This window comes from Cucumis sativus, chromosome 3 (genome assembly GCF_000004075.3).
Source record: "Cucumis sativus cultivar 9930 chromosome 3, Cucumber_9930_V3, whole genome shotgun sequence".
In the NCBI taxonomy this organism is placed as follows: domain Eukaryota; kingdom Viridiplantae; phylum Streptophyta; class Magnoliopsida; order Cucurbitales; family Cucurbitaceae; genus Cucumis; species Cucumis sativus.
Genome location: NC_026657.2, coordinates 32,928,437 through 32,951,007, shown reverse-complemented (window position 1 = coordinate 32,951,007; position 22,571 = coordinate 32,928,437). Strand labels below are relative to the sequence as shown.

General features: G+C 32.8%; 2 protein-coding genes across 2 annotated transcripts; one reads left to right on the top strand and one right to left on the bottom strand.

Moving 5' to 3' along the window:
* The first annotated feature begins 6,385 nt into the window (after positions 1-6,385).
* LOC101219149 (transcription factor HBP-1b(c38)) lies at positions 6,386-15,630 on the top strand. Its single transcript, XM_011653881.2, has 11 exons — positions 6,386-7,375; positions 8,771-8,871; positions 9,492-9,565; positions 9,677-9,871; positions 10,366-10,443; positions 10,551-10,610; positions 10,845-10,922; positions 11,036-11,087; positions 11,948-12,219; positions 14,515-14,763; positions 15,112-15,630. The coding sequence occupies exons 1-11, from the start codon at positions 7,275-7,277 to the stop codon at positions 15,256-15,258; spliced, it is 1,407 nt and encodes a 468-aa protein (XP_011652183.1). The 5' UTR covers positions 6,386-7,274; the 3' UTR covers positions 15,259-15,630.
* A 3,167-nt stretch (positions 15,631-18,797) lies between these two features.
* LOC101218439 (pentatricopeptide repeat-containing protein At1g80270, mitochondrial) lies at positions 18,798-22,252 on the bottom strand. Its single transcript, XM_011653875.2, has 3 exons — positions 22,140-22,252; positions 20,943-21,486; positions 18,798-20,370 (listed from the first exon to the last, which is right to left on the bottom strand). The coding sequence occupies exons 1-3, from the start codon at positions 22,172-22,174 to the stop codon at positions 19,123-19,125; spliced, it is 1,827 nt and encodes a 608-aa protein (XP_011652177.2). The 5' UTR covers positions 22,175-22,252; the 3' UTR covers positions 18,798-19,122.
* Between the last annotated feature and the right edge of the window lie 319 nt (positions 22,253-22,571).

The following is a 22,571-nucleotide window of genomic DNA, read 5'->3' as shown; positions in this document are numbered from 1 at the left end:
CTATGTACTAAAAAAGTACATTTTAAAAATTTGAGGACCAAATGAGTTAATTCTTATAAACCTAATACTAAATAAGTTTATTTTTAAAAGTGACAGAACAGGCATATTCATCAAAATGAGTTGTTACCTTGTTAAAAGCTACCATAACTAAAGAAAGTAGTGAGAACACTATAACTTTGATAACATAGTTCAGTGAATATCAAACTTTTAAGTTCGGATAAAGATATTTATTAATCAATATTCAAATGGATACAATATTGCAAAAATGATATATATATACTAGATTAGTACTCTTTTACTGATTGTTATTTTCTAAAGATGGGGCTTCACGATTTAGACAATTGAAAACATTCAATTATTAAGATTTTTTTTTAATCTCTTATCTTCATATTTCTCGAATCAATCTTTGGTCATGTAGTCTTCGTTAATATATTTGTTTGGTAAGACTCATTCTTATTAAGATCCTTGATCAATATCAATTTTGAATGCATATTTATTCAATAACTCGAAAGATAATGAAAACTCCTATTTACCGCCGCCTCAGGTGATAAATTCAGACAAATTTCAATAGTACACAAAATTAACATATATCACAAAACTATAAAAATGTATTCATACGAGAACCGGATGAAGTTTACGTTTTTCATAAACTAGGATGAGATGATTTTTTACTTATTCTATAAAAGTCGTAATTATATATTATCTTGTCTCATATATTATTGTTTCATCTTATTTTATATTATCATATATTGTCCTATATATTTCATTACGCCTACATTCACCTAAACCATACTAATCAAATTTAGTTTCAACTTGTTCAAGACTAGAAGAATAAAAAAAAACACACCTCTCACTTACTGATCTCTAACTATGGCATCACACAATCATCTTCCCTTTGTCTTGCATGTCATTTATTCTCCAATTATGACAATTTTGTAGTTAAAATCACTCAAAAGGTCATATGAGCTTTGACATCAACAATCATTTGTCATATTTTAACTAAAATACATAGTAAACAACACGACGATCAAGTTTTCACAATCCAAAAAAATCTGATAAAATGGTGAAAGGGTATGGGCAAATCAAATTGCATGGCCTAAAATCGAAAGAAAGCATGTGAGCTAAAGATGGTGAAGTAACTATAAAAAAAAGTTAATCCTTAACGAGTACAAGCTACAATAGACCAAACATAGTGGACAAGACGAACCTCCATGATTGAGTGCACATACAAAATAAGTAAAAACAAGGAATTAAGCTACGAGGCTTGGTGTGGAAAAAAGGGACAAAATTGACATATGACCAAAAAAGGGAAAACCCTAATAATTGATCCTCTCCTTATTTAAAATTCTACCGTAAATTCTTGCTATGCTATGACTATGTAAATATACTTTAGATGACTTCCTTTGGTTTGAAGAAATTATTTCAAAGAATGTTTTGGAATATTTAGATAATTATATTAAATTTATTTACGAGAACATCTTAAGATTACACCACGGGAAAAAATATATTCACACGGAGAATATAAAAAACAACAATATAATAGAAATCAATCAACCATATTTTTTTTTTCATATTTTTATATTCGAAACATTTTTAAAAATAACAAAATAAATTAAAATATCTACAAATTATAACAAAAATTTAGATTATATCATGCTAAGTATAAAATTTTGTAAATATTTTCTCAAATTTATTATTTTGACAATTTTATTTTATAATTTTTCTTTTTTTTTTCCGTATAATTGGTAGTGTCGAAACAAAATTGAAAATATTTACGAAGAGGGAAGGATGGAGAGGGAAAAAGGATGATAAATGAATGAATTTACCAAATGTAGGTGAGGAGGACCCAGTAAGAGGGTGGGTAAGAGATGGACCCTTTTCTTTTTAGCTTTTGTTTGAAGAGGAGGGCAAGACAAGAGAAGGATACCAATTTTGACTTTTTCTCTACACAGGAAGGGTATATACGTCATTCTCAATATGGGAAGTTGGGAACCTTCCCTTTTCTCTTTCAATTAGGCGGCGCTCCAAAACCATTTTTCTTCCTTTTTTAACTATTTATTTAAATAAATAAACGGACTTTTTCGTTTTTTTTTTTGTTTTTTTACACATATTTTTTTATCTTCTAGATTAGCTTGAATCTCAATTCATTATCAACTTATTAAATATTATAATTTTTGTTCTCTGTTTTAAATGATCAACTTATTAAATATTATAACTTTTGTTCTCTGTTTTAAATATAATGGTTGAATTAATTTTTTTTTTTAATTTAACTTTTTCAAACTAGATACCAAATAAAAAAGGTTAGGATTGAAAGATGTGTTTATAAGCTTGATTTTCTCCAACCAAATGTTGCTAGCTAGTTTTAAATTTAACTTAGCTTTAAAAAAAATGGTTAACATTTGAATATTATCATATTATAAGGAAATTGGTATAATTTTTCAAAATCTAAATAATCATCAAAAGTTTTGGGAACTTTCTCAACTTATACTATTTCTTTTTACATTAAACAATCTCATGGAAACTATAAAGTTAGTTTAATTTTACAAATGTAACCTCATGTTCAATTTGTTGTCCTAAAGTAATTATGTTTTTAATGATTCTTGAAGTTTAAAGTTAGGTAAACAAATTTAAAATTGATATTAAAAAGTTAAGGTAGACGAAATTTCACCCCTATTTCATATTGCACTTTGCCCTAAGCCACACACTTACCTAGGAAGTTTATATGACCCTTGTGGTTGGGCTAAATTACAATAATGCCCCTCCCCCTTATATCAATGAATTTTTGTACATTATTTTGCTTATGAATTTGGACTCTTGCATTTACTTTTTCTTCGTGGAACAATGTAAGTGTGGTTTAATTATTGCATCATCTTGTATTTTTAATCTTTGGTTTATCCTTAGTTACTTTTCTCTTTTTACTCTTTTGACCGAATTAATGGTTAGCTTAGTTGGAGTTAGTTTTGGGATTTGGTCGGTTGGTGGTATTTAGGTACTTGGTTCTTCAAGCCCTTGATGATTGGTTTAATCAAATTTGGATATGTCTTGTGAATCACACCCAAAAAAAATGAAAAAAGTTAAAACCAGGAATACTTTAGTTTGATTAGTGGATTCATGTTCAATATGTGTCGAACGGTTTAAAATTTGTTAAACACATATTAGATACTTGTTAAAGTAACAAATGTGTTAAACATGTATGAAATGTTCAGTATGTTAAAAAGACACGTATATGATGATGATAATAAATGTATCAACTCATTTCTTTTGATATCAAAAGTACATGTAAAACGTGCTTTTTACTTCTTTTTTTTAAGACTTTGTGAATGTCTTACTACAATGTATGCTATTAATAAAGGGGTGTGAAAATAACTTTTTCTTTTCACAATTTTAAAACCTAATTTGATAACTTTACATAGTGTTTAGCTTTTTAGTTTGGTGAAATTTTTGTCTTTTTTTTTTTAATTCATAACAAATTTTTAAAACTTAAAATAAAAGGTTTGAAAACTACTGTTGAAGTTTTCAATTGAATTTTGGAAGCATTAGGTTAAAAAAACAAATACATTTGTGGGTTTTTAAGATAGTGTGAGCTACATATATTTACTTTTTAATATTTTTAATTTTAAATAAGAAAAACTTTATAAATTATATAATAAAATATCACCACAACCACCTATTTTTTATTTGGTGTATCTCAATCAATTATAAATAGCTGGTTATATTTTGTAAAAAAAATAACTTTGTTTATTTTGTATTTTAAAAGTAAAATTTATAAAATAATGTTTTTATTTGCGTGTTTAGTAAAATTAGAAACAATAAACAAAGCAAATCGTATACTAAATTTTATAAGTTTCAAATTTGTATGTGAGCTCAAATTTACTAACGTCTCGTTTGACTACTATTTTAATTTTTTTCGTTAGTCTTTCCAAATTTTATATTTATTTTCTATCAAAATAAGATGTATAAAATTATTAAAAAAATGTATTTCAATTTTTCGTTACTTTGTAAAAGTAAGTGAGAAGGTTGTAGGCCAACTATATATAAATATATTGGGAAACATTTTTACACTAATAAAAGAAATAATAAAACAGTTAGATGATGAAAAATATATATTCTTAAATGCTACATTTAAGGCATGGTATGAAAATCATAAATTCCTTTATGCAGAGATAGATAATGTATCTATAACTTTCCACAACCTTATGATATATATATATATATAATTTCATTCAAATGATTCAATTTTTAATTCAAAGGCTTCTTTGACTCATATCTCTATTATTAAACTCACGGCCTATCCCAATTATTGAAGATCAAGGAAAGACATATTGAGATTGTTTTCCTCAATCTTTAATTTAAAAAAATTATAATAGGTGCAAATCGTAGCATAATTTAAATAAAAATATTACAAATAACGACTAAATTTATCATTTATATATATAATTTCATTCACATGATTAAGTAAGATTGTTTTTGAAAGTTTGGAATATTTTGATGTCCTCAACTTGCCAAATGATCTTACTCCTTTTTACTAGTTTTTATTGTACAAATGTATAGATCATAATTATAATTAGTGAGTTAGTATATATAACATTGATTTGAATGGTTATATGATTGCAATAGATCACTTTACTTATGGAAGAATTTGCTCGTTGGATGAGAAATTTTTCAATGGTAGTTTGAACTATTATTTGTTGCTTGTCGTAAACAAACCATATATATCCTGCACATTCACGTCAGCTCATCAGTTATCTTAATGATAGTCGTAGAGAGTTTTACCAACTTTGTTGAGTTGAGTAAGGTTTAAAGACACAATACAACAAAGGTCTGCTAAACTTAGTGCACCTATAAACATGACTAAGTACTATTATAGGTAAGAAAATTTATAATTTTATTTACAATCTATTAGCAAAATGTAAATTCCCTTTCTAATTTAACAAATATCGTTTCAAAAGGTTACGATACATATCTTTCACATTCAATCAAATCATTTTAGAAACGTAATATATTATAAACACAACTATACAAGCAAGTACTAATGTTTAAAAATACAACATGAGTATAGTTTAACGGTAAATAGAATGCATTTTTTATTTTCTTAATGCTATAGATTCAAATACTAATGTTTAATTATATTGCGGTGAAAATCATAAAAGTTAAACAATAGTATGCATTAAAACTAATATGGCTAGCTACATGCAATAAAGTACTTAACTAACTGAAAAGCCAATAAGAGCTGGATAATTTAACTCACGTGAAGTTATGGTTCTTTATTCTTTATCAACAAGTCAGAGAAATTCAAATTATTCGTCAAACTCAAGGACACAAAATGTAAAAAAAGAAGAAGAAAAGAAGCAACAGAACTAAGGAAGGAACAAAGAAGAGACAACCAATAATATAAACTATAAAATGGACAACAAGATTTGAGGTTCATACAAGAAGATTAAACAATAAATTATAAGTGGAAATGTCTTTCTTCACCAAATGCAATTGAATATGGAAGCATGATTGACTACAAAGGGGACAAGAAAACACCCACTTGAGGTGGGTCACATTCGAATCCACAAACTTTGAACAAACAAATTTAATTATGTTTTTAGATTTTTTTTGTTTGTTAACGATTAAGAGATTTATGATTCGAATGTCATTTTTCTTACCTCCTGAATTGGTGCGATAGTGATTAAATAACACTGACATTACTATGATATTGTCTAAGAATCAGTTCTTACTGATTAATTCATTTGTTTTCTAGTCAATATTCGTCAATACTTTTTATAAATTATGCTATATATGCTATGAAAATTCTAGTCACTCGTTAAACATACCTTAGTTGTCATTTATAAGTTGTATTAGAACAATTCAAAGTTAATTAGACACATTTCAACAATTTGAAGTATGTAATTAAAATTTGAATGCATACATGTGCCTTTATATAAGTAATAAATCACAAGCTGTTAGCAATAGATATTTATTTTTTTAAAAAAATATATATTTTTGTAAAAATATTTTCTTATTTAAAATTTAAAATGTATTTTTTGTGATTGAAATATAATTTTAATAAAATGAAAATTGTATTTAAAATATAAAATTAAACATTAACTTCAATTACTGAAGACTAAATTATAAAGACGAGGAAGAGATTACAACCATTTGAAGGGTGGACTAGAAGTAAGAGATTCGTATACTCCACCCCAAAATTTGAACTTTCAACCTCAGAAAAAAAGCATCGAAAGTATATATGCTCAAAATTATAGTTGACTGAACTCTGTTCATAGCCTAAGTAGAAAAAACAAATGTAAATTAACATGGAATAAATTCAAACAGTACTAAAACCCAGCAAAATTCTCTCCAAACCTCTTTATGCGCCCTCAAAATCAGTCCAAAATGGAAAGAAGATGCAACTTTTTTCATATTTGTTTAAAGAAAGAATGACGAAAGAGGGAGAAGGTTTACGAAGGAAATGAAAAAGTTTGTCAGTGGAGATGGAGGCTATGGTGAATTACAGGATGAAGAGAGAGAGAGAAAGAGCGAGGAAGGCGGTGGTGTACCCACTACACAAGAATCAGCATTAGAAAAATAAGGGAAAGAAGAAAGAAAGTGGTAGCATCAATCAAATATGATTAAAAAAAGGGGTTTTTGAAGGGAAAAGGACGTAAGGGAGGAGGTTGGAATTTGGAATGGTCTAAACGTCACGCTTCTTCAACTCTTCTCTCTCTTCCCCCACCTCACCACCTGACCAACAAGCCACGAACCCAAGTTTTAATTTCTAAAAAAAAAAGCTCTAAATTCAATGTGGGCCTGTTGAATTTTTCTCTGTGTGGGTGAGAGAAAGTAGAGAATTCCTTTTTTTTTTTTTTTTTACTTGAATTTGATCAAAAAGTCAAAAAGGTTTCGCTATTTATCTTCATACCCCCTTCTGGGTAGGGTTTTGTTTGCGCTGTTATTGGGATTTTTCCACCTTCCGGATGTCGATTCATTTGTGAAAGTGAAATCCCATCTCGTGATTCCTCTATTTTATAGGTGTGGGGCTTTAGTTTTATGATTTTTGATTTATATTGTTCATAGTTTTGGTGTGTTGTGTTTGTTTGAGCTCATCGATGAGTTGAAAGCTGGGCAGTTGATAGCTGAAGTATTTGATTTCTTTGGATTGAGAAGTTGTTTGTGGGTTTGGGACTTCAGGAGCTTCAGCGAAGTGGGTTTGAGTTGTTTTGTTAGAATTTGAAGAGTCTGTTCTTGTTGATTGGTTTCTGTTTTTCTTGTGGTGGTGATGATGGTGATTGATGGGTAGTAGAACAGTGAAGATTGGTGCAGACGATTTAAACAAAGCGGTGAACGGGATGCCTAGCTTCGTTTCTTCGATGCCCACGGCCAATAATTCCATGTAACTTTCTTGGCTTCTCTATAGTCATACTTTAATTTGAATTATTGAATAACTATGTTGCACACACTGTTTGAATTTAATTTTGCTGTAAAAGTACTTGGCTTTTTGATGAGTCTGTCTGTTTTTCCGCTTGTACGTACTTCTTAGTTGATAAACAAATCGTGCTTTATTAATTCATTGAGGGGACATAGGACCATTAGACTTTATTATTACCCGCTTTAATTTCATTGGGGCACTTAGTTTAATTTCATTGGTTGACCATAGCAACGTTGAAGCATTCTCTATCAGGTCTTCATGGGCTACAGAAGACTTGTAGCTTATGCTTTTGTTCGATCACTTAAGAAGCTAGGGATGGGAAACAACAGGTTCTTAAGTTTTCAGTGCAATAAAAGAAACCAACTTTTCGTTGATATACGGAAAGTATGAAAAAGTCTAAGGATACAACGTGCCTAGAGGGAGAAATAGAAAATCGCCAAAACTTCAAAATATTTGTTCTCTAAACACAAATCAATTTGGAGGGAGTAGACCGTCAGGATGTTGTAACAGTTCGATCCCACCTTGCCTCATAATTCACCGATCTTAGGAAATGGAGATGGAAGTAATGTCCGAAGTGCAGATGTAAGTTAGAGTAGTTTTTATTGTGCATTTGAGTTTACTGCCAAGGAAGATATGATTCTTAATGTGACTGGAAAACTAAGATGGGATATGTATTACTAATGGTAAAAGATTGTTATATGTGAAGATTTCAAAAGTTATTTGGACAAGCTATCCTTTGGGCCTTTGGCTACCTTACTTATTTTCTATGTTTTGTTTTTTCATTCGCAGTTTGCTCCTTTTTGGAGTTTGTATTTTTTGAGCATTAGTCTCTGTTCGTTTCACTCCAACTCATAAGTTCTTTTTATTTTGATTTAGTTTTATTACATTATACATCAAAATATAGCTTGCTAAATACATGGTACGTGTGTATATGTATGCTTGCACACACTCTTTTTATACTTCCCATGAGTTTTTTGGACACTTTTTATTCACATCACAAAAATTCTTCTCATTTGCCAGGACACCTGCCTTAAGTTGGTTTAGTCATTCTTTGTATATGTGACTTAGAGCATCTTCAACACTTATTATGTCTTAGCATATTCAGTTAAGTTAAATCCTTAGTTGAATGTCAATTGTCAAGCATAACTTAAAGACAGATTTTCTTGGTCAGTTTAGATTCTTGAGTTCAGGAAACATTTTTCCCTTCCAGGCCCCAGTTATTGGGTTGTGAATGCATGCTGTTCTGTTTTGAGGCATCCCTTAACTTCCACTTCCTTGTTAGCATCTTTTGTTCACCTTTTGCATTAGTGTTGGTTTTTCTTTTTCATACTTTATGGTCTCTTTCACTTTGATTTTCAGGGGTGCAGAGGGGAGCTCTATTCCTTCATCTCGGATTTCAGACTTAAGAACACTTGAGCAAACTCTTGGATTTCACATAGAAGATGTAGATCTTACTAGAAGTATGTAACACTATTTTATTTGGTTATTGAACTGAAGGCCTTTTGATCACTTGTCTACTTCCAAAGTAGTTTCAGTGACAATCTATTTATCTCATTTCACTTTTGATGTTGCATAATTGAGCACACTGTCAGTGTATTCAGAACTTGTGATTTTGACTAAGCTATCTTGATAATTCCTCTGCTATGTTTCTAACGTGTCTAAGAAGTGTTTTAAATAGTTAAACCCTAAAAAACATGCCCAAGAAGAACACACCTTCTAACTTTTGTTCCATTGCGTTCCCAGATTTTCATTGCTGGCTTTATTTGTTGATCATATTCCTTTGCCATCTCTTTCCATTCCATCGGCAATCTGTCCGTTATTTCTCAATTTGACTAGATGTCTAAAGCTTTCTTGTGCAATTGTGATTTTCCTTACCATATGATACTGAAAGTTGCTTACATTCTTCCAATGATATATTTGTACTATTATGTGTAATAATATAGAAGAGCAATAACTGGATTTTCTCTTGTTTATAAAATCTAAACCCCTGAAAGTCTGAATGCTCTTGTCTTCTCTGTTTTTCTTCTGTTCCTGTCGCTCTTCTACTAATATCTTTTCTTACCAAATATACTTGCTTTAGATCCTTTGTATAATCAGATAAAGTCAAATAGTTCAACCATGAACAACAACATCCAATTTGGTTCTTTAATTAAGGTACTGTTTTACCTGTTCTCAACTTTTGTCTTTAATAGAAAGGTTTATTTGGTTTTGCTTTGCATGTGATGAAACTTAACATCCTCCTGACATAACTATAATGGAATTCAGCCACTTGCATCCACTGATGTAAATCTGCCAACTGCTGTCATGGGGTCTCAAACACTGCCATTACAGAAGGAGTCAAATGCAAATTTGGTTTCTACATCTGGTGGTCCTCGTGAAAACTGGGGAGAGTCCAATATGGCAGACACCAGCACAAGGACTGATACCTCCACAGATGACACGGATGACAAAAGTCAAAGGGTAAAGTCCCTTGAGTATGTTATCAGATTATTTTACATGATTCATGTTGGAGATCTTACTTTTTCTTTTTTTTTTGTTTAATGATCAGTGTATACAAGTTTCCTGATATCAATATTAGAATTTAAAGTTTAGGAAATATATGACTTGATTGAATAGAGCAGCTAGATGACCATACAAATATACTTCTGATCTCTTCTTTTCATCATCTCCTCCCTTTTTGTGTGTTGTGTGGGAGGACTTGGGATATGTGGGTCAATTATCTCCTCTGACAAAATTCTGCTCACAGTTATGATTGAAAACCAAGTTTCTAGATTCATGCCTATTTTTTTCATAAGATTGTGAGAATGCCATTGAACCAGAAAACCTGTAGCGGTCCGTAACTAGTTAAATATATTTAATAATTTTCTGGTTGAATGTTTTCATTATCTCAAGTGCTAGTGTCTTTTCGTTTAGCATTCTTGGATTGTAAGCTCATGTTCTTTTATCTTCTGCAGCTTGACAAGGATCAAGGAAACTCACTTGCCGTATATGATTCTAGCAACAAATCGAAAGAAAAAACCGCAGATCAGAAGGTTATATTTTAGAATAAAATAATTTTCCATTGTTAGCTGAACATGTTGATGGATAATCAGGAGCAGCTTGTTCAAGCAACTAATTTGTTGTTTGGCATCGTTTCCAGACCTTACGAAGGCTTGCTCAAAATCGTGAAGCTGCTAGAAAAAGCCGTTTAAGGAAAAAAGTAAGCTTCCATTATCATTGATCTCTATCACTTATTTCACTAAATCTTTAAAATTGTAAACTGTCTAATATTGAACAAGCTGTACCTTGTCTGGAGAATTTGGCTTCGATGATGGTTGCAGCTAGTCCTGCTTTATAACTGATATTGACTTAGTTGTTTAGAAATGTTCATTGAATTTGATTGTATTATGTCTTGAATTTCTATAATTATTTGATTATGACATTCCATCTGTAGGCATATGTGCAGCAGCTAGAAAGTAGCAGACTGAAGCTTACTCAACTTGAGCAAGAACTCCAGAGAGCCCGCCAGCAGGTTGGGTCATCTGTAGTTTTGTGTTTGACCATTGTAGTCGCACATTACCTTTCAATTTAGTAGAAAGTGTTAAGATGAATGCTCACTTATATCTTCTATGATAATTTGTGCAGGGTATATTTATTTCAAATTCTGGAGACCAAGCTCATTCAATGAGTGGGAATGGTATTGAAGCTTTTTCTCTTTACATGTTATGGGATGCAATTTTTTTTAATGTGTTAGTTATTGAGTTATCCTACCATGTTTGTTCTCTATTCATCATGTTGAATACCACCAAAGAGAAAAATGCCTTGTGTTATCTGATGTTCTCGTTAATATCAACTCCTCCTTCAGTGGCGAGGAAAGGGACAAGGGTTTTTTTATGGCTTGCCGGGGTGTGTGCTGTTATTTGGGACATTTGGGGGGAGAGGAAAGGCCGGGTGTTCTGTGATAAGGAAAGGGACCACGATGAGGTTTGGTTTTTGGTTAGATTTCACGTTTCCTTTGGATTTTGATTTCAAAGATTTTTGTAATTATTTCATTGGTAACATTTTACTAAGTTGGTCCCTCTTCTTTTAGATGGAGTGTTTTGGTGGGCTGGTTTTTTTGTACGTTTGTATATTTTCATTTTTTTCTCAATGAAAGTTGTTAATTCTATAAAAAATAATCAACTCCTCCGATCAGGGATTTTTTATTTTTATTTTTTAATATTTGGTAATTTATACGGTTTTGATATCTATTTTTACAATTTTCAAACTCATAAGTTTGATTTTGTAGTGGGTTTTAGCTTTGGCACGTAATGGGCTTGGCCCAATAGGATGGCCATGCATTCTTGGGTTCCTAGGTATTTTCAATTACTACCTACCAATGTACCAAAGCATGGCCTAGTTGTACCTTCTTCACGAATCTATTGTGTGGAACCTTTGTTCATTGTTTACAATTGTTATTGGCGATGGCAACGCCATGTTCAAAAAAGGAAGAATCTTAAAACTAGTTTTGTACATGTTTTGTCTAATTTTCTGTCACATCTTTTCTTTGGTTTGTAGGGGCCCTAGCATTTGATGTAGAATATTCACGTTGGTTAGAGGAGCATAACAGGCTGATGAATGAGCTTAGAGCTGCAGTTAATTCACATGCTGGTGACACTGAACTTCGTACTATTGTAGATAATGTGACTACACAGTTCGATGATATTTTCAGGTTGAAAGGCATTGCAGCCAAAGCTGATGTGTTCCACATCTTGTCAGGAATGTGGAAGACACCAGCAGAGCGGTGTTTCCTGTGGATTGGTGGCTTCCGTTCATCCGAGATCCTAAAGGTAAGAATTTTTCTATATATTTGCATGTGAAAATAGAGAAGAAAATGTTTGTTGATTGGTGCATGATATCTAAAGATCATAAGAACAGAAAGTTAATTGGTTCCCAACTCTGTATTCCATATAATAAAGTTTGCTACCTCTAACGTGTCAGTTCTTTTTAGTTGAAAGTGTGTAGGTATGGAATACGCTTTAGTTCTTCTACCCTTCTTTCTCTGTCTTCTCTTTTTGGGAATTGATTCACGCTCAAGTAAGAATTCACATGGAAAAGTTTGATGACGTATAAATTGTTCTTAAGTAGTGAGCACCGAGCATTTAAAAATCTCAAGTTGTAATGATTCGGGAGCCTGCGCAAAAGATTTAGGACGTGGTTCATGTGGTGATATATAATTAAATTTTCCTTCAACCACCAGCTTAGCTTTTGGGTGAATTGACGATTTAATATGGTATCAGAGCATGTGGTTCAGGGAGGTCCTGTGGCATTGTCGTTTCCTCTCCAATTAAAATCGATTTCCACTTGTTGGGCCTTTCAAATATTTTAAGCCCACAAGTGAGGTAAAATTGATCGATTGCCTTTCAAATATTTCAAGCCCACAAGTGAGGGGAGTGTTGGTGATATATAAAAAAATTTGCCTTCAACGACCAGCTTAAGCTTTTGGTTGAATGGGTGATTTAATAGTTCGTAATCCTCAATGTACAGTAAAATACATGCTTCAGTTGATTGGTAGAACCTTTTAAAAACCTTTTAAGTCTAAAACTAATTCAGCAGAGCCTTCTAAAAACATTTAAGTCCAAAACTAATTCAGCATGTCTTTCCAGGTCACAAAGTTTAATGGTCCCTTGCAATTGCAATTTGCTCCGTTCATCTTTAATGATATTTGATGTTACTAGTTAATTAAATACTTGTATCCTTGCTTGACTTCACTCGTTAATTTTTAGTGTGTATGCTTTAGATGTAATACGCCTTGGTCAAAAATGAAGTTTTCTCTCTCTACCCACCTGTTATTTTATTATTTGTGTCTCTTTAATTTATGTACACCTTTTAATGTCATTTTCAACCATTATGGGTTACGAAGTGGCTGTCTACTCAGATGCTTATAAGATGATAGGTTCAACTTATTTTAGCTAGTTGCAACATTTTTAGAGCATAGAATATTCCAAGCATTTTCGGATGCTAGTATTGGAGGATTAGGCAGTTCTCCCCTGGATAGTTTGTGGGTTGATGGCACATGTAAGGACCATTCCATTTTTTGTCTTTCCAGATTTGGTTGGCGATGATGTTCATCTTCAAAGCTATGAAGTATACAATGATAAGTCTTTTTCTTCAGACTTTGACACTTGTTGAAAAAGTAGGTTATTTCACGTTTTGGTCCATGGAACAAGTGGTCAATCAAGATTATTGATGCATTTGAGGTCCTATAATTAACCTTGAGAAACCAAAAAACTGACACAAAGTGGTAGTTATCTTGAAATCACAAAAGTTGTAAGCATACAAGAAATCAAATCCTTCATTGGTCGAAGAAGAAAACCTTTTATCAATTTTCTGGGAGATTGGATGACAGAAGAAGACCGTTTATCAATTTTCTTGAGGTAGATCTAACTGAGTGGTGGTGACTAGATATGGCTTTCTCGATGAATGGAGTGGGATCCTTCACATTCTCCAAAACCAGCTTTTCCAGTCTCATTATCATTCTCTTCCATCTGGATAAGACCCTTTCAGTGTCCAAATGAGGACTTGGCTCCCTTTCTCCAAGTGGTCAATTTTTAGCAACTTCACATTAAGTCCAAAAAGATTGGAGCACGGAAAAGATACTTAGTTTAATGTTAAACCCTTCTTGCATGTGTTAGGTTAGATTCAGTCAGAGCAGCAAATGATTCATCGAACGAACATTCCTACCATCGAAGGTGAATTATTATTAAGATTTGTTCTATATTTAAACCAAAATCTTTCAACCACCATTCTCACTAATGATAATATTCATAATAACAGGACATGACTTGAAACTCTACCCTTCGCTTGGTCCAACTATGCAAAGTGTTTCACCACTCACCATCAATTGTTCTAAGACCCATAGTTTTCAGTATTCCGTTTAACCTCGAGCTTCGAACTGTTGATGGAACTTTTTTCAGTTTTGATGAATCTTGAAAGGCGTAGCTGTCGAAATGTTAAATTGCTGTCTACAGTTTCTCATTTCTTCTTAGAATCATTTTTCCCATTACACTTCTAACTGTCCTAATTTTTTCTGATTTCTTTTATAGCAACCTCACTCAAAACTACAACTATGTTTGTTAATGCAGCTTCTTGTAAGCCAATTAGAGCCTTTGGCTGAGCAGCAGCTAATGGGCATCTGTAACCTACAACAATTATCACAACAAGCAGAAGATGCTCTCTCACAAGGAATGGATGCATTGCAGCAATCCTTGGCTGAGACATTGGCCAGTGCCACCCCTGCAACGTCAGGATCGTCTGGGAATGTGGCAAATTATATGGGTCAAATGGCCATGGCAATGGGAAAGCTTGGAACTCTTGAAGGCTTCTTACGCCAGGTAATCTGGTTTTAGATTTGATACCACTCTATTTGAGCTGATTTGAGCTGAATTCGTTCTTGTGGAAAAACCTGGACTGATTACTGGAGGTCACTTACAAATGGAAGAAATTATTTCAAATAAAAAAAAACCCCAAGGTTTCAACACTTACAAAGGAAATATTTGTCATTTGATAACATTTAATGATCCTCAAGAATAATTTGGTATTCAATATTTGAGGTGCATCTTGTTATTTACGTTGCTTATATTTATCATCAACGTTCCTCAAAATCTGCAACGCACAACTAAAGTTGAAATATTTATCCATGCCTCACTTTCCCATTTTCCTCCTCTTGTTGGAACTTGTAGGCGGATAATCTTCGTCAACAAACACTTCAACAAATGCATCGCATATTGACAACCCGTCAATCAGCCCGTGCACTTCTAGCAATAAATGACTACTTCTCTCGCCTTAGAGCCCTCAGTTCTCTGTGGCTAGCACGGCCACGAGATTGAGGGGTATCAAAGTTCTTTCTACTTAGTCTGCAGACTGAAATCAAATTTTATCGAACAAGGGCCTCAAGCGCTATTGCATTTCTTCATTGGATGAAGCTGGTTCTGTCATAGAAATTGTACAATGAAAGAAGATGGGTAATGGTATTAGGTGAAGTTTGTGAATGATATATACATATATATAGCTTTCACATTTGCAGTTGTTAGTGTCGGTGGTGTTGTATGCTTTTTACAATAATCTCTTTATGTAGTTAGGTGATGTTGCATAGAACTGAAAGGGAAAATAGGTTGTATCTGTAATTTAGATTTGTATTACATCAGCTTACTACACCAGTAAATCATATTTATATAAAATTTAGTGTCTTTTTTCTTGTATTTTTTGTTGATCTTTAAAATGGCTCTTCAATGTTACATTCCATTCTTCATTTCCCCATTTTGTTTCCCTCTGAAGGAGTAAAATAGTAAGCCATGTCATGAGCATCACATGACAGAATCTTTCATATTTCATAATGCACTTAAAATTATCCTAAACATAATTGTAATCACCTTGAAATGGTTTACGATTTAAAATTAAATTTAATAGTAAGAAAATTGTCATTTTAAAGAGATTTTAAATCAACACAACAAAAGTAATCAGTGCAGTCACTGTGTTGCCACACTGAGTATCACATGATAAATTCCTAAACAATCTTGCATCTTTTGAAAATGTTAAATACTATATTTATTCATTTTATAACATTTACAATAGTTTTAATAGTTAAAATAATTTATCATATTTTTAACTATTATTAATTAATCTGTGAGCATGTTTAATATTACACAATTTAATTCCAACAAAAGTAAACGAGCTCATTACAGGGAACAAAAGTTATACTTCCAAGGAAGAATTGGATAATCCAAACATATTAACACATGTGCGGCAGGATTCAAATTTAAAATTTCTTGGTCCTAAAAGCTATACTTTCATATAACAGCCACCAGATTAATGAATAAATACCTGATTTGTAACATAAAGTTGAAATCTGGGGAGTTTATACATACCAAAAGTGTCGGGTTAAATTTCTCAGTCAAGCAAATCAGACACTACCGTCTTCCTGAGAGCATCAGCTTGAGCTAAATTTTCTGCCAAAGCATTGTCTAGAAAAACATTATCTGCCTTCAATTCTATCTCTCATACCATAGGCCGGAGCCTTGGCGTTGAGGTATGCCTGTATTAGAGTTTCAAATTGGCGGAATCGAGCCACGTAACTAGATAGACAGTTTCATCTTATGAAAGAATTTCTCTGCAGTGTGGACATCGCCCCACCTTGCATAATGAATGTGGTAATTAACCACTGGCTTCATCTGGTTTTGTTGAACAGCCGTCAGCAAGAAAGATTCTGCTTTTTCTACCTCTCCAGCTTCCACATAGAGCTTCACAAGGGCATCCCATGCCAACGGACCAATGTGGCAACTGCTATCTGCCATTTGCTTGACTAGTTCCTCGCCCTTTGTCACCATCTTACTTTGAATAAACCCTTAACATGGTACAATATTGTTTTAAGATAGCTTCCATGTTTCTACAGCAATATGAACTTCAGCTTTCCCCAAGCAACAATGGCAGCCACGGATTCTCCAATACGAGGATTTGATTTGCAGATCTTCCACACCCTCCCCACTTCATCTTCCATTTGAAGTTCTCCATAAAGGGGGAAGTAAAATTCTGCATGGTCGTTGCGGACCTTTGGATTTAACATCTTCCATCTCTTTTGAAATCGACATGGCTTTGTCCTTAAGCTCACCTGAAGCATAGTGTTTAGCTAATATGGAAAGTGTAATAACATCAAGCTTAATTCCTTTGGCTAATATGGAAGAAATTTCTCTAATTTTTCTTAGTGGTATCAGTCATTTACACTTAAAACTATTAGTGATAAAGATTGATTGAAAGAATGATATCAATGTACATCAATATAGTGGTTTATCAATGTGCTAGATAGCTATCCATTAGTAATATACACTGATAAAGAGCTACAAGTGTGTATTAATAATATAGATTGATAAAAAACTATTTGTAATCACTGATAAACGCTGATAAATATAATATCAATGCATATCAAAATTATGGTCTAATATGCATAAATGATATATACACTGATATCTTTCAATCAATGGGTATCAATAATTGATACAACTATACATCCTTGTATCAGTATATATCAATGTATATAAATGTGTTTATCGTATATTTCAATATAAACCGAAGACATTTGAGAATTTTGTTGATAAAAAATATTGCTTAATTTATTTACAAACTCAATAATAAAACCAATCAAAGAAAACAATAACTTTCATAAATTCTAATATCAATTCATTCCACGATATAATATAATATAAGAGAAAAATGCAACTATAATGATTAGGCCATTAATTAATTTGACAAAGTATACAAGTTTTGGAATTGTGACATTTGAAATGATAACTACTACACATTTTGATAAGCTTCTTTTAACTTCACCTATAGATGAGATCCTTTGTTTTCTAGATCTTCTTGTTGAACATTTAAAAAGAGAAGGTAGTGCTATGATGTAATCATCTTCAACTCTCCAATTTAAATAAACTATGATAAGTTGAACATAATTTTTATACGTTGATGGCAACATGCTTAAAAAATAATAATAAGATACATAAGAATAAGCATCCACGTTAAGTATCTGAACAACAACTAAAGAATATGAAATTTTATGAAAATCCCTAAGTTGAGATTCACTTTGCATTTAATTGTTTTAATGGTGCTAATGAGATGAATCTAACAAGTAAAAATGAAAAAGCAAACAACATTTACAAATATACCAAAGATAAACACATTGATAGTACTAGTCCATCGCTACCATAATAGATATATATTGTCGTTTATCAGTTCTATCGCTAATGAACTAACATACACTACTATCTTTTTATCGATGTCTAACATTCTTCTATCAATTTCATACATCTAAAAGACAAAGATAAAAAAGAATAAAAAACTCATACTAAGAGACTTTAGCACGAAGAGTTAAAACGGTTTTCATTCACAAACTAGCTTTGCAATTTATCTCCACTTACATTAAGTAAATTTGCAACATGTATATACGTATTTGTTCTTTTTCAAAGTTAATTTATTTATAATTGATAATATTCTATCAAATAATAGATAGCAATAAAACAAATGACCATCAAATAGACATTGAAACCACTCCCTCAAGTTATACCAAAATCTTTACACCAACAAACAAAAATTTAGAGAATAACATACACAATTAAATTCCAATAAGTTGAATTCAATAAATGAAAAATAAAAATAAAGTGAATTTCTACAAGTTCAATTCAATTTGGGTTAAATTAAAATTAAAACTTAGAAGAACAACTAAATAGCATTATGAACAATTGAAGAAAAAGAATGTCCATCGTTGTCTATCAACAGAGAAACAATAGACATTGATAGCAAATCTTCACACCGACAAATAAGAAACCAAATAAGAAAATATACAATTAAATTCCAATAGGTTGAATTCAACAAATAAAAAACCAGAGAAAAACATGTACAAGTAAATTCCAATAATTTCCAATTCAGTTCAGTTCAATTTGGGCTAATTTAAAATCTAGAAGAACAACTAACATTATGAAAAATACCAATAAGTTCCAATTCACTACAGTTCAATTTGTGCTGAACTTAATAGAAGAAAAATTAAATAACATTATAAAAAAACTATAACAATTGAAGGAGAAGGAGAAGGAGAAGGAGAACCAGCTCAAGGAGAACAACTAACAAGAAGATGCATATGAAAATCGTGAAGAAGAATGAAGAAGCCGATGAGAAGAATACATTCCAAAACTAACAGGTTATGTTTCTCAGTCAAGCAAATCTGACACCGCTGTCTTCCTAAAAGGATCAACTTGAGCTAATTGACCTGCCAAAGCTTTGTTTGGGAACAACTTATCTCCCATCATTCTCTCTCTCATACCATAGGCCGGAGTCTTGGCATTAACATATGCCCGTATTAGAGTTCCAAATTGCCCGAGACGAGGCATGTAACCCGATTGTCTCATCTTATGAAAAATTTTCTCTGCATTGTGAACATCACCCTTCCTTGCGTAGTGATCCATGAGAGTCATGTATGAGGTAAACAATGGCTTCATCCCGTATTGTTGAGCAGCCTTAACCAAGAAAGAGTCTGCCTTTTCTACCTCCCCTGCTTCCACATAGAGCTTCACGACTGCATCCCATGTAAACGGATCAATGCGGCAACCACTCTTCGCCATCTGATTGACCAGTTCCTTACCCTTTGTCAGCATCTTACTGTCTCCATAAACCTTCAGCATGGTATAATAGTGTCTTGTGGATAGCTTCGTAAATGTTTTAACAACTATATTAAAAATTCTCTCTGCTTCCGGTACATTCTTCAGCCTTCCCCAAGCAACAATGGCAGCCATACATTCTTCAATACGAGGATTTTCCTCGCAGCTCTTCCAGAGCCTCCTCACTTCATCTTCCATTTGGAGTGCTCCATAAAGGGGAAGTAAAATTCTGCGTGACCATTGAGGAATTCTGGAGTTAGATTCTTCAATCTCCTTTAAAATGGCCTTGGCTTTGTCTTTATATCCACCTGAGACATAGTGTTTAGCTAAAATGGAAAGTGTATAAGAATCAGGTTCCATTCCTCCAGCCTTCATTGTATCAACAACTTGTTCCATCCCTCTTATATCATTTGAAAGGCCTTTAACATCTATCAAAACAATGTAAGTAAACCGAGAAGGCTTGACATTTTCTTTCTCCATCAATAACAAAACATCGGCTATTTTCTTCTTGTCAATCCTCTTGTAAAGAATAAGCATCTGGTCGTAAGCAAATGTTGTCATTGGGAATTTAAGGTCCTTCATTTTGTTGAATACTTCCTCCGCTTTTTTTACATTGTTGGCAACCACATAGTTAGCTAAAAGAGTTCGGTGTACCACCTCCCCATGGAAGGACTTTGGGATTTTAGCAATGTAACTCTCTGCCTTATGGAGACCTTGTACCTTTGCAATCAAGTCAAGGCGAGAAGCATAATCTTTTTCATTAAATTCGAGTTGTCCACTTGCCTCCAACCACTCTGAAAACTGTGAAACTCATACAGAAATGCAAGCAATGAGTTCAAAAAATGACAAACGAATGTCTAAAAATAGGGGGAAATATTTACCACACAATAGCTACAAAAATTTTCAGGGACAAAAATTGCATAACCATTTTCATGGCTGTTATAGGGCCAACAATATATAGATTCCGATCCAAATAAACTGGCAGCAGTTCCACTTCCAATTCTGCTCAACCAAACATCAAACCAACCGAAAATTTGGTAAGGGGCACCAGTACCATTTGAATGCTGAAGGCCAGTTCAACAATTTTTCGTACAAATATTGATATGGTAGTTCTTAAGAACTGATTTGTGTATGCAGGTTTATTGATTAAAAGGCTAACAAACATATCTCAAAATCATTTTATGCTGGTTAGACCTTAATACAATCGATTGTTGTACTTTTTAAGAATTGACCAACATTTCTATCCTGTAATAAATTTTGTCAACTAATCACATATGGTGTTCCACAAGTCCCAGGTGGAATGAGAAAAATTACAAACCTCAAGTCACACAAATGAAAATCATGGCCAGAAAAGTAACATCCAGTCAATTTACCTGCAAAGCCTTCCCAAACATTCGACGTCTACGAAGACTCATCATGGTCAAAGAGATATCACTCCGGCTTAGTTCGTTTCCTTCACTGACCCACTTATCAAGTGCACTAGCGACAGATAAACCTGGAGCATTCCAAATAACTTTGGTCAGCTCTGAAGGAACCCATTTTGAAGATTTCTTTTCAGCAAGTACAGTTTCTCCCTCAAGTAAATCCAGTTCGTTTTGAGACCCATCATCAACAATATCGTCATCGTCGTCAGCGATTTCTGATCTAGTCGTTGGAAGTGCTTCATCAAGTTCTGAAAATCCATCTTCCACATTATCTTCCTCTCCACTGTTCTCAGCACCAGCTTGCGTAGACAGACCATGACTACTGATATAAATCCCAGAGGACGGCCATGTTGCAAGGTTATTTCTCTCAAAAGAAATGAATCTGTCGGATAAAGTAGCCGTGGTTACAAAACCAGCTACATTTGCTTCCCAAGAATATGGTACCTCTAGCTTGCCAAAGACATGTGAAGTTCTTACTCTATACCCTTGATTCCTGAAAAGAGAACAAAAAGATCATAGAGAGAGGGCCTGAAAAGTTAGAGGTATCATAGCTTCCCCACCACAATATACACGTTCATGCATGTAGTATATGTATACAGAAGTACAATCATACAAAAAACAGTCCTTCGGATGATTGATAATGGTTTAGTTCTGGAAACTGCCGGTAGAAATTTTCATGCCTAGAACATTTGTTTATATAAGGTTTCATGTTTAGAACAATAGAATAAGAAGAAAAATGCCCAAATTATAAGGGTTTCTCATTTTCTTCTCAAGCTGCTTACATCCCAATTTCAATGTCTACGTTTTTCCATGATTCTAATATGCCATCACTCGGTCCAAGTTATCCGTAGGAGAAAAAAGAAATGGAACATAAAGTAAACTACAAGAACAGAACAGAACAGAAGACGCAGAACTCTTGACTTCATTTCCTTCTTTAATTAGCACTGGAAAGTCGATCAGAAGCAGGCAAGAAGATTGTTGATGCATAGAGCCAATGAAAACCAAAACCCATGAAAGGAATTCAAAAGTTTAACAGCGAAAAACGAGATTAAAAGTTTTTATTAAGAATGAAGTAAGTAAGGTAGAGAAACAGAGTGGTGTAGTGTGAAGAAAAGGGGAATAGATAAAGAAGGAGGAGAAGGATACCTGAGAGGAGTAGAAGCTCTACGAAGAGCCCACATAGTGAGATGATATCGGGAGTGAAGAACTAAGAAAAGCTCAACAATGGAAGCGAGAGTGAGAAATGAGTTGCAATGACAGTGGCATGGAGGTCGTTCTTAAACCCTAAAGCCTCTTATTTAAATGACGGAAATACCCTTTTGCATTATTTTACAAATTTTTTCTTTAAACTTTACAAAATAGTTACACTTAAGAAAACACTCATCGTTAGTGTTTTGGAAAGTTTTTAAAAATATACTTCTATTGCAAACATTTTCAACATATACATTTCCTTTAATATAAAAACACCATCTTTCCTACGTCAATGTTTTCACAATAAAATATAATTAGTAACTTCAGAAGAATCGATTTTTCTACCAAAATTAATTTGATTTAAAAATTTTAAGAATCGAAACTCGA